The sequence below is a fragment of the Thermothelomyces thermophilus genome, chromosome 5 (genome assembly GCF_000226095.1).
Source record: "Thermothelomyces thermophilus ATCC 42464 chromosome 5, complete sequence".
NCBI lineage: Eukaryota > Fungi > Ascomycota > Sordariomycetes > Sordariales > Chaetomiaceae > Thermothelomyces > Thermothelomyces thermophilus.
The window spans coordinates 1,911,148-1,924,481 of NC_016476.1; the positions used below are offsets into that span (position 1 = coordinate 1,911,148).

At 39.0% G+C, this 13,334-nt stretch overlaps 2 protein-coding genes across 2 annotated transcripts; both read left to right on the forward strand.

The window, feature by feature from the left end:
* The first annotated feature begins 1,239 nt into the window (after positions 1-1,239).
* On the forward strand, positions 1,240-1,878 carry MYCTH_2308450 (uncharacterized protein). Its single transcript, XM_003665051.1, has one exon. The coding sequence runs from the start codon at positions 1,375-1,377 to the stop codon at positions 1,621-1,623; it is 249 nt and encodes an 82-aa protein (XP_003665099.1). The 5' UTR covers positions 1,240-1,374; the 3' UTR covers positions 1,624-1,878.
* A 6,426-nt stretch (positions 1,879-8,304) lies between these two features.
* On the forward strand, positions 8,305-8,922 carry MYCTH_96005 (uncharacterized protein; the record flags this gene model as incomplete). Its single annotated transcript, XM_003665052.1, has 4 exons — positions 8,305-8,325; positions 8,379-8,406; positions 8,618-8,858; positions 8,910-8,922. The coding sequence occupies 4 exons, from the start codon at positions 8,305-8,307 to the stop codon at positions 8,920-8,922; spliced, it is 303 nt and encodes a 100-aa protein (XP_003665100.1).
* Positions 8,923-13,334: the final 4,412 nt, after the last annotated feature.

The window sequence follows — 13,334 nt, forward strand, 5'->3', positions numbered from 1 at the left end:
TTCCTCCGCTCGGTCCCCTGCCTCCCCCCATGCGCTCCTCATCACCGACGCCTTTTTGTTCCCTCATTTCGCCAAGCTGAGGCGGCCGCGCACCGGAAGTTTTCCCTGTGCGCGCACAGACCAAATGTGCCCACCTATCTATCTTCTCTACACTACATACAGCTAATCACGTCACAGGTCTAACCCGTTACAAGAGGAAGCATGGGTGGGTATTGGTATAGTACATAGACAGACAGATAAGACAGTGATTGTGTAACGGGCTGAGCCCGTTCGGGGCCTCGGCAGCCCTCGGCCATAGTCGGTTAGCTTCAAAAGTGTGTGACATATAGGTGGGAATTGACAAGTTGACGTGCGGTCAGTCAATTTGGGCTGTTTTTTGGCGCAAGGGTCTGTCGTATCAGTACCCTGCGTTTTGCAACCGGTGTGTCGCCCGTACCGTAACAGATGGTGCGAGGCGCGTTATACTTTGATCAGAATATCGAACATCTACAGCTTCAGTTAACACACTGCCTGCCTTGTAGCTTCCGCATGCTCTATTGTAAGTGCTTTTACCTGTGATACTATAGATACGTGGCTGTTGGACTTCCAATATGGGTACTGTTGGAACCACTGTATGGAATATTGCGATGATGGATGTCAACTGGAACTGCGTAATGGAGCGCAAAATAGCGATAGAAGTGGGCAAGCAATTGCTTGATTGATTGAGTTGTTGTTGGGTGGAAGAACTGGCCCAGTTGGGCGACATGAGGTATCAACACTGCAAAGGCGCTAATTCAGGGGTAATTTCCAACCCCTGTTCCAACAGGTACTAGGAGTGAGCACACGCGATCCTACGCCGTCAGAAGTTTGAGACGCATATCATCCTGCCGACCTTATTTTAGGGCAAATAGGAGTGATCCCATTGACTTAACTACTATAAATGGAAGCAAAAGCGTTCCTTCTATCCTTCTTCTACGTAAGAGTATATGGGTATTACTTGCAGAAACCATCGTTTTTGTACCTTTGCTCCGAGATACAAATATAGAAGACACCATGTGTTTCTGATCCTTTGGGATTAGACACGAACTAGTTAGTAGGTCTCCTGGCTTTACACTAACCATGACGCCGCAATGGAGGGCCGAGGAGCCTGCAGGTAGTGATAGACGCTTGTTTCATGGCGCAGAGGGAAAGTGTGGGGTTAAGCAAGCAGGGATAAGAAAGGTAATATATATAAGAGATGAGAAGCTGAACCTCGAGAATTCCGAATCTTTCTTCTATAGTCACACACGTACACAGCAACCAAAGTATTCATTTCATCACGCCAGCAATATACTCACTTGGAGACCCTTACTCGTTTCTTCTCTCGCAAAATCTCAAGATCGCCACTTAGTCACCATGGGCATTACCTGCGACGAATGCCACCAGCTCTGGAGCCAGTCGGTTGCGGAACCCAAAGCATGCACGAACACGAAGTGTAATTACGGCATGGTCAAATGCTGCGGTAACAGAAGTGGCTGCGGCAGAACCGGTTGCTTTAAGGGAGAGAAATATTGTCCGACGTGCAAGGGCGCGGGGCAGGTTGTATACTGCAGGTATTGGAAATCACACGGGCCCGGCGGGACACGGCCGCCTACGCGGCGGTAGATTGCGCATTCAGCACTGGTCCAAAGATGGGGGTTGGTTGGTTGGTTGGGCATGGCGAGCTGCTTGATTCGGATGTCACCTGTTGGGTATTATTGCGGAGTAGGGTACTAGAGGCCGAGATTCGCTGGGCTTTAGTCGGGGGCCGGAGCTGGACTTCGAGGGCGTGATGAGGATGATGATGTATTTACACAGGTGTTTTTACCCCACACAATGGGCCTCCTAAATCAAACGTTATGGCTGGTCCATGACTTCCATGCTTTTTAATGTTTCCAGCGCTACGAGACGCTAAGTATCTTATGGATTTTCGCTGTGGCTTTAGATTTCGCTACGGCTTGGATCTTGCTGCCGCTAGGACGTCAACTGATGCAGTACGTTGTCTACAGACACGTCCATCATGTAAGGATGGATAAGATAAGACCTATAGATCTGGTAAACGGGCTGGCAAACGGAGGGTTCTTTGTTCCTATCCTCTACTTATACAGAGCCACAGGGCCAGCAAAGGTAGGAAGAAGACATCGCTCTTTTGAACTATTTACAACTTACCAACTTTTCCATCAATTGGAACCATTCTTCCATCTATTGGAACCATCTTCTATCATCGACTTTCAATTTAATATGCTTTCAGCCACAATTCAAGTTCGTCTAAGAAGTGTGAGTTAGGAGTCAGGATGTCTAAATAGGTCAATTGGAATATGGCGCGTAAGTCGGACCCCCCATATACCGACCACCCCCATTTTCCGACCGCTTGGCAAACCTTGGCACCTACAACTACCCATCTTCTTCAACCACATATATTACAGACCTGTTCAACCAACTACAATATAGGAAGCCGTTGATTCTACACTTTCTAAGCCACTCTCTTCGGTAGTAAGGTCCTCTATATGGCCGGCTTCTATCTAGGCCTGGTGGATCTGTTTAATCATCGTAAACTGCTTGTTTGGATCTACTATTACCCTCTTCCTCTTTGACGGCCGGGCTACTTCTAACTATACCTTTAGAGCTTCGTTTTCCTATTATAACTAAGCTAACTTAAAGTCCTTCTAGTCAAAAGCTTTCTTAACCTTCCTAAATAGGAGCCTATATATAGAGGAGTGCTAAGTCTTGGTAGACAGGTTGGTTAGCTGACTACGTAAGTCTAACTTCCTCTATAATATACCAAAAATTAGGTTAATGGCTCCTTTTAAAGGCTAGGAGTGTTAAACAGGTTCTAGAGTTTATATAGAAGCTGGCTATTTGTTAGGATTAGTTAGATTATTCGAACTTTCTAATAGGAGTCTACTTATTAAGGGTTTTACTATATTGACTAGCTATAACCTAGATACCTTCTATCCTACCTTGATATTCTAGGCTATAATAGCCTCTTTCTAAGCCTTGATAATATATCTAATCATTGTCTGTTTGCCTAAGATAGATGATTCTACCTAGGATATTATATTATCAAGGAGCTTCTAGTAAGTGTACTTTAAGGGGGAAAAGACTAATAGATCTAATGGCTGGAGGATATAAAAGGTATATAGAGGTAAAAAGAGTAATTAGATATCATTCTCATAATATAGCTATATAAAGTTATTAGTTATATAGCTATTATAGCTATCTAGTATTAGAAGTCGTTACTAGGAACTATCCTCTAGCTAGCTAAAAGGAATAAAGACTTTTTAAAGCTATTTGATTATAATAGTTCGATTAGTCTAGCCTATCTCCATTACTATGAACCTCTAGTCCTTTAGTTCCGTTTTATCGATAGGAAATTACTATTGTTAAAGACTCTTGCCCTTAAAGATAATGACTAGGGGGAGGGATATCCTTATTATAGAGATATACTTAAGGAATAAAGTCTAGATATATGAACTAGGAGCTTTATACTAAATTATACGTATTTAGGCACTTCTAACTACTAGACCGTTGGTTCTCTACCCTTCTATAATGTTATATTTATCTATATTTTAATGGTTAGCTAGTAAGATGCCCTTAATAGCTAGGATACTTAGCTATAGCCATTAACTATATATAATTAAGTTAATAGTGCTATTAATATAGACTAAATCTATCTTATAGGCTTATTAGATTCTAAGAATAGGGTTTCTATAAAGAAACCGAGCTAACTAGCCTTTTCTAATTGTTATATAGCTTACTCTTTATACCTAGAGGATATGGCTAGCAAACTCCTTAATTTGTATATACATTAGTAGGATACCTAGGGTAGCCTAGATTAAAACCTACTTAGTAAGTCGTTCTTCTTATACCTGGCTAAGAGATTGCTATAGTTCGGAAGCAATTAAATATAGTTAAGAGCTACAGAGGCGGTCGTGGAAAGTTGTCCTTAGAATATCGAATTCCTTATAGATACTTTATTATAACTAAATACCCTATTAGTATTGTATAATCGTATCCTACAAATCCTGCTTAGTATAAGCCATTGTAAGCTAACGAATATATATTCAAAAGATAAGCTTGTTTGGTATAGAATTGGTAGAGTTATGGTAAGTTAAAGTGGTTAGGTTGAGGAAGCGGTATGGGTTTACCAAGCGGTCGGAAAATAGGGGTGGTCGGTATATAGGGGGTCCGACTTATTATTAAAAATTAGATCAAGGCACCTTAGACAAGAGAACGACAGATAGATATGTGATTAGAACCTGTTAGGGAAGTCGATGCAATGTACGGAACTACTCTCGGATCACTATACACGTGATTCGGCCTAATCTTTGTCGGGTTTTATGTTAAGGAGGTCGGGCAATACCAACTGGACATAAGAGCCGAGCCCTGGATAATACACCTAACATTTTGGACAGACATAGCCAGGCACCTTGACCGTCGTGCTGCCCAAGTAGACGTCCTTGTAACCGGTGCAGGTCAAGCCACCACGGTCCTGGCAGTTGGCAAACATGCGGCGCTGACAAACACACGCCATGCTAGTTTCCCCCAAGGGCGGCCGATTGTGAAGCAAAGGGTAAATCGAGAGGGGCTGAGATCTCCCATGGTTGTGTGTCCAGCCCCTACAAAACCCCCACACCCAGGGCATCGCTCCCACTACATAGTGACGGCTACCATTCTCGTCTGCATGGCCAGCTGGAACCTGATGCCATGTGCGGCAAAAGGCCGAGAGTCTCCATTAAACAGGACCAATGAAACGGGCAAAAAAGCTCCAGATTCAGTGGTGTTGCTTGGTGAAGGCAGCTGCAGCAGAGCCTGACGCACATATGCGTAGTGCATGCGCAATGATGTGGCCGAGAAGCTAACAGCAGATCCTTACCACAGCCAATCAATCGAGTGCTGCTTGGGTGGAAGGTCGCGGATTGGTTTAGAGGGGCTGCATGGGCTTTGTGTCTTCGGCTTTTGCCTGTTGTTAGCGAGGATAGAGTGTTAGCCGAAAGGGGGAGTTAAGAGAGTATAAGAAGACGCCCCTGAGCAACGGGTGTTATACACCGGTCCGAGACGTACAAGCCTAGTGTGGAATCTTGTATTACATTACACGAATCGCCATAAGGAATACCACGAGGAGTGTAAGAAGCTTGGCTTACCAGAATGGTATATGGATTAGTGTCAGAAGCGATAGAGCTTCTAGGATGCTAGCCACAAGCGCTGTAAGCCACTTTGCAGCCTTATAGACGTATAGATCATCTTTCCTTTGTCTATTTATATTGCTCTTTCTCTCCTTTATAGATAGTTTAACAAGGCACTCTTTCTATTCCTTCCTTGCTACTACTCTTAACACCTCCTATATACTTATTCGAGCTTATAACTACGTTCGGCAGTTATAAGCCTAGTACCTTAACTACTCTTTTACTAGACTAGTATTAACTAGTTAAGAGCTTGCTCTTTTACAAATATATATACTCTACTCCTACCATTACTCTATAATATGTTTAACTATAACTAAGTCCTTAAATAAGTACTCTATATACCTTACTAATGCTACTAGCTAGCCCTCCTAGTATAGTACTCTTAAGTCGAAGGCTAGATTCCTAAAGATCTAGAGGGAGGTCAACCTAGAAGATGACTATAAACCGAGTAAGCAGATACCGCTATACCTGACTTATAAGTAAGTACTAGAGAATATTATTAAAGCGGTTCGAAAGTAGCGTCTTAAAGCGCTTATACTAGCGTTAGGACCTTCTAAGATGTCTATCCCTGTAATGGATACCTTTACTCTATTTGCTAACTATATACCTATTATAGAAGAGATCGGCAAAGAGCTTTTAAGTCTAAACGAGCAGTAGAGAGTCGATATTACCCTTTCTACTAAGAACTCTAGGAATTATACGACGCTCTAGAGCTAGATCAAGAAGACTATAGAACCGTATCTCTATTATATAGCTAGAGCTAGAAAAGAAAGGGGTATAAATGATAACAAGGCTATAGTATAAGCGCTCTAAGATATAATCGCTCCTTTAGAAATAGATATATATACTCTAATCATAGCTTAGTATGTTACCTACTTAGATGCTATTAAGCGCTTAGGAATTAATCCCTAGTGCTAGCTCTAGGAATTTAACGTTATATTCGAGTAAGTGCTCTAGTATAATATTCTAAAGGTATAAGGTACCTAAGGAATTTTTGCCTTCCTTAATGTTATTAGTATGTGAATTTTACTAGACTAGGTAGTATATAAAAGAAGAGAGGCTAAAGTAATAGATGTACTAGGTAAGAGTCTTCTAGAGCTTAGAAAGCTTATATACCTAGTAGAGATCTTTATTAATAACGATAACTTAGGGGTAATCTTATAGAAGCATTTAGTATTTATAACTCTATAGCTTACTATAGCTAAAAAGAGTAGTAAAGAGAAAGTAAAGAGCTCCTAGACTTACTAGAAGGATTATAAGTATCCCTATAAGTAACCTAGATATAAGTAAGATCTAGTAGATTATAATATACTTAGGCAAGCCTTATATAGTAATAAATAATATATATACCTCTCTAAGAAGGAATATAAAAGAATTTATAAGTAGCTTAAATAGCTAAGATAAGCTAAGCTAAAGAGTTAGCTTATTACTAAGTAAACGGAGCTATTCTATTCTAGATAGTTAGAGATAGGATACCTTGATTCCCTTAATACTTTGGTAATTAGCCTTTAGCTATTTAGAAAGTTTATAAGCTATTATTATATATTTAGTACTATTAATATATAGCGCTATCCTTTATTAGAAAATACTATAGTTAATACTTATAGGTCTACCTACCTAGTTAATAATAAGAAGTTCCTTGTTCCTAGGTCCTATATTAAGTTTAATAAGCTAGAGTTTATGGAAGTAAGTATAATAACGTTTTCTATAAGTAAGAAAGGAACTTAGATTATCAAGAACACTCTAGACAGACCATATAATCTATATATAAAAAGTCCAACACTTAAGGATATTACTATTATTAAAGAATTCTATATAAATATTATCTTAAAGACTTTATATAATATACTAGCCTTATAGCAACTATAGATAAGCATACAATATTCTATTCGACTACCTTAAGGAAAAAAAGGAGGAAAAATACAAGAGTTATATAGAGGAGTACCTTTTAACTAATATATACATATATAACCTAGGTAGGGCCTAATTAAGCTCTAGGTTAGGCGCTATCCAGGCCTTGGCCACGTATCTACCGGACGAGTTACAAACGAGCAACAAACGCTCCACAGACCTATAGGGCATACGTAAGTAGGGCAGGGTAGGTCTATTCTAGTGCCCGGGCAAAGCCCGGGCATTATCCAGCCCGGGTATAGCCCGGGCCTATAACATACCCCCCCTCTTCTCTTTTCGCGGTTACCGGGCCGACCTACCCTATATCCCGCCCCTATATCGGTCCCGCGAGCAGGTCCCGTACCTTCCTTCCTTTATTGCTATAACAATGTGACCTGCGCGTATAATGGCGTGTCGAGCGCGAATAGGTAGCTATTCGAGTTCGGATAAAAGCTAAGCTCCTTCCTTTTATTATTAGAATAATGTGACCTATATATGTAGTAGTAAGTTATACATGTAATAAGTAGGTTGCCTAGGTCCTATATACTCCCTTATCGCCCTCTTCCTAACGCCTATAAATACCCCCTCCTCTTCCCTCCTCTTCCTAATTCTCTCTCTTGTAACTAATTCTCCTCTTCCTTTACGCCCTCTAACCGTCCTTACCTCCTATAACTATACTTATTACCTATACCCTTATTATACCCTTAAATTTTTTTTTAATTAATATCCATCCAATATATCAATAGCTATTAGTTTACTTGGTAATAGTAGTAGTAGTTATTACTTTAGTAGTAATAAGAAGAAAGATTACTATATAAGTTTTCTCTTTTTTATATTAATTTTCAGCTATTATATATATATATAAGGTATAGATTAACTTTTTATTTTATAGTATAAGAATGCTAACCTTTCCCTTAGTAGGTATGCTATTAAAGGTAACTTCTTTAATAAGGAGTTTAAACTATAGCCTAAGAAGTAATAATACTACCTACTATATATTGATTAACTTCTAAAAGGCGATAAGGTTAAGTATATCTAAGGTTAGGGCGCTTTTTATATAATATACTATAAAAGCTATAAGAGCTATATTTAGAATCTATAGCTCTAGGCTAATAACCTCTACTTATATATAAGTATTAAGAAAATTATAGGTTATTATAATACTAATACCGCCCTTACCTCCCTTACCTACTATAAGACTACTAACTAAAGCGCCTATCGTACTATCCTAATGCCCAAGTTCTCTATACTAGTACGTTCGTTCTCTACGCTCTTTAAGGCCGCCTAGTTTAACCGCTCGCCTAGATAGGCTACCTTTACCCCTACCTAGGCCGTAAGTTCTTATCATTCTAGTAACGACTTTGCCTTAGTCGCTACCACCACTACCCCTAATACTCTTACCTACTATAGTAACATTATCTAACCTACCGCCAGCCCTAACCCTACCCTATAAGCTACTAGGTAGCTTATATATCGCGCTATAGCATAGAACGATAGTATACTACACTAGATATAATATATAAATGAGAATATATCGACTTTAGTTAACACTAATGCCACCCTTATTACCTACGTCCTCGGCACTCTATTACCTGCCTCCTATACCTGCTTAAGCGCCTCTATATGCCCTATACCTATGCCGATCGACTTCGGCCGTTCCCGCGCCTACCGCTCTTCCTTGCCCGTCGATCGCGCGGCGTACCTAGTCTATAACCGTAACGACCTTACCCTTACTACTATAACTATTATTTTAAAGGAGGAGGATAAGGAGGAAAAGGTCGTAAAGTAAGCGCGTCACGTACTAGTTAGTATATTCATTTTTATTTTTATAATTAGACTATCTCTATAGGTATATCTATAATACAGTTATAACGTATCTATAATATAACTGTGATATGCCTGCCGCTCGTTCGCCCTAGGTTTACCTACCTATACAAAAATTTTATATTGTTTGCTTTTATACCCTTCCTTGCCTCCTATTTATAACTAGTCTATTATTACGATATATATCTCCTTACTCCTACTTGAACGTGTTAAGCGCCTTAGTATTTTCTAGATTTTCTAATAGCTCCTAAGTTAGGGTATTATATCCCTTCTATTTTACTAATATATCATGTCGATTTCCTCTCCCCCTTGTATTCCTAGCTATAAGGATCGCTTCTACTTTATATTCCCCTTATAGGAGTCCTTCCTAGGAAAGTTCTAATACTAGGTCTAGTTAGAAATCTAATATACGTTACAAAGGTAATAGGTTAGTGTCACGAAATATGTATACAGATGCCGCCTAGGTCACCGGCACAAACGGGCCAATCAAGCCGAAGGAATGAAAGGACCAATTGCAACATAGGAAGCACAGTGATCACTACGCTCACCAGTGATCAGGGTGACCACCACCATGCGATCACTCACAATCACCGTGATCACGAGTGATCACTAGGATTATATATACATGTAGATAGTCACTCGTTATAGTAGACTCTAGAGTTCACTAGTGGTAACAATCACAATTACAGTACTTACCAAGAGTTGCTGACTACTGTGAGAGACAACTTCAGTGTTGTTGTGAACCCTTTGGCTTTACCGAATCCCTCAAACGACCTACCTGCTTGTTCTGCTCAATCTACCTTCGTCTGAACCCTTTTAGAAGAAGTCTGAGTTGGGTTTGTCATAGTTAGACGTGGTATACTTGATAAGGTTAATATAAAAGGTAGGATAGAGGCTATAAAGAACATTTAAAGTTACTATTAATGATATTAATACTATAATTACTTTATACTTAGCGTTAACCTAGTTAAGTTTATAGCTAGAACGGTTAATCTTAATATTATATAAGGATAGTTATACTTTATCCCTTACTTTAAATCTCTTAGCTAAATATCAAGAACGATTAGCATTTTCTTATTAGCACTATTATATATATATAATAATAGCCTAAGTCCATTCTATACCTTCTCTTAGGTAGTGTAAGAAGTCAATAGCTCTTTCTTATAGGGTTAAGGTAAGAGCATCTAATAGGTTAGCAAACTATATTAGGCTTATATTATAACTATAGAGGAAGTAGCTTACACTTGTCCTAGTCATTATTAAGTTATAGTTATTAATTATAAGCTAGTATATGGGTAGATATTCGGGCTAGTCATACTAGGCAAAGGAAACTATGATCTATAAGATAGTCTATACCTTCTAATTTATATATTCCATACCTCTATCTATCTATAGATAATAGGCTATTAATAGTAGTTACTCGATCCTAACAGTCTTATAAAGAGTAGTCTAAAACTAGCTAAGCTAGTCTAAACCGTAATTAGTAATAATTTATATCGGAAATCTATAAAACCGCTATTATACGTCCTAGAACTAGAGCGTATACGCATCGGCTCCTATCAAGGATATAGCTTCGAGCTAAACGTACTTTAATAGCCGGTCGGTAATCACTATAAGGTACTAGGGTAAATTCTCGTCTTATATAGGGAGATTAACCATAAAATCGATAGAAATCTATTTCTAGAAATAGTTAGCAATAGGTAGGGGCTAGAGGAGTCCTTATCGTAGTTAATATAAAACCTTAGCCCTTCGACACGTATAATAGTTCCTTATAAACCTCTTTACGTCCGGGAATATAAAATCCTAATAGTAGTCCTATTAGAGCATTTTAAATAGTCTATTCCTCCTTAGGTAACCTAATATAGGGGAGTTATAGATACGTTAAAGGATAGTAGTGGTAAGTAGTTCCTATATAGGGAGCCAAAGTCTACCCTAGAATTAGAGAGTACCTTACGTATTAAGAGAGTAGTCTATAATCTAAGTCTATATTACATTCGCTTCCTTCGGAAATTTTCGGGCCCTATCCTAGACAGCCTAGAGCCGGTATATATAATATTTATCTTTAATAACTCCCTTATCTTATAAGGCTACTAGCTATTCGTCTATAAAAATAGTACTCCCCTTTAGGAGGTAGGATACTTTAGATAACATCAAGGAATCTGTCATATCTATCCAAATAGTAGGGAGAAGTTATACTATACGCTATACGTCTTTGGGAAAGTCTTGTTTACAATAGGATAGGGCGTTAGGGTAGGACGCTTACGACCCGGGTTGGTAACAGAGCTTAAAGTTAAAGAGGGAGAGTATCTCGGCCTATCGAGCTTACTACTTACTAATTAAACGAGGCTAGGAAAAGTATTCGAGGTTTTTATAGTTAGTTAAGATCCAAAAGGGAGCTATAACACTATAAAGCTCGGCCGACCAGGCCTTTAGATACGAGATAATCGCAGGTAACTCCTTATTATAGATTATATAGTTCTATTCGGCTGGGGTTAGTTTTATGGAGTAGTAGGCTATAGGGTATAAGACCTTGTCTTCTCCTTACTAGGATAGGCACCTTCCTAGCGCTATCCTAGAGCAATCTACTTCGAGTACTATCTTCTATTCGGGGTCCTATTATATAAGGATAGGTTCTGATACGAAGGCCGTCTTAAGGGCGTTAAAGGCCTTCTATTCCTTAAACCCCTACTAGAATAGGGTATTCTTATAGGTTAACCGTATCAAGGGTTCTATCAGCCTAGAAAAGTTAGAGATAAAGTCTTAGTAGAAATTAGCAAACCCTAGGAAGCTTTATACTCCCTAAACCTTCTATAGTACCTCCTACTTATAGATAGCGGCTAGCTTTTTAAGGTCTAGACAGACTTAGGCCCCTACCTCTATAATATAGCTAAGGTACTTAACTTCTTTTATAGCAAATATATACTTCTTAAGGTCTAATATAAGTCCTACTTTCTATAACCTTTGAAGTATATCCCTGTCACGGTTTGGCCACATAAGGCGACCCAGCAAGGCACACGGAGCCAATCAGGGACTACAAGACCTAAAGACCAATTAGGAAGTGATCGCAGTGATCGCACTTCGATCCAGACGAGCACTTGGGTAACGATCGCAGGATCACAGCAGCGATCGCACGATTAGGACTTAAGGAAGAAGGACAGGAAATTATATATAGTCACTCGTTCTAGCGAACTCTAGGAGTTTACTAGTGATAGCAACTTACAACTCACAGTACCCTAACATTGTAAGGAGATAACTAAAGTGTTATTATAAACCCTTTGGCTTTACCAAACCTCTTAGATAACTTGCTTGTTAGTTCTGCTTAATCTACCTTTGTCTAAACCCTTTTAGAAGAAGTCTAAGTTAGGTTTATTATATATTGCTATTACTCCCTTTATTCTATTATGGTTTAGGACAAAGGTGATTTTGACTTTGACCTTAACACTGATATAGCTACTAATGTTATAGCTAAATAATTGCTTGCTTAGCTTAGTTAACTCTAGTAATAGATCTAAGAGCTAGACTAGAGAGATAAGGCTACTTAAGCTCAAATTAAGGAACTCGAGAACGGCAAAAAGTACTTGTAGAAACTAATTAACGAGGCCTATGCTAAAATCGAGATACTCGAGACTGTTAAAGCGAGCTATATTAAGATCAAACTACCTAGCAAATATAGAGGAACTAAGGAGGATCTTGTAAGATTCCTAACAAACTTCTAATCCTACTTCTAGCTTAATAATAATAAGTTTCTAGATAATAAGGCTAAAGTTCTTTACATAGCTATAAGACTAAAGGGCAAGGTACTTAGATGGTTTAAGCCTACGTAGAATGACTATCTCACTAAGGAAGACGAAGACGACCGAGACGCGTTTATATAGGTAGTCTTCCGATCTTACAACCGTTTTGAAGAAGAGCTTTGGAAGGTTTTTGGCGACAAAGACGAGAAAATTCATATATAAGAAAGACTCGCTAATCTCCGACAGACCAAGTTAGTAGCCTCCTATGCTATATAGTTTAGATAGGACATGTTTAAGTCTTAGCTTAATAACGAGGCATTAATATAATTGTTCTATAACAGCTTAAAGGAAAAGGTTAAAGACAAGCTATATAAGTACAATTAGCCTAAGACCCTAGACAAATATATTATATAGGCCATTAGAATCGATAATCGACTCTATATATAGGAGTAGTAGAAACGAGGTCAAACGAACAGAACTATGGTCAAGGCTAACGATAAGAAGAAACGAGCATACGCTAGTACCTCGTACAGGACGTACCCTAGAGCTATAGATGTGGACGTAGCATAGAAGCAAGACTAGAAGAAGACGACTAAAGACAAGTCTAATGTTACCTACTATAACTATAGAAAGAAAGGGCACTATAAGCGAGAATGTCGAAGCCTGAAGAAAGAGTAGAAGCTAGTCCCTAGAAAAGAAATTA

Excerpts from the sequence above, each read along its gene's own strand:
- MYCTH_2308450 (XM_003665051.1), top strand. The coding sequence starts at position 1,375 with ATGGGCATTACCTGCGACGAATGCCACCAGCTCTGGAGCCAGTCGGTT.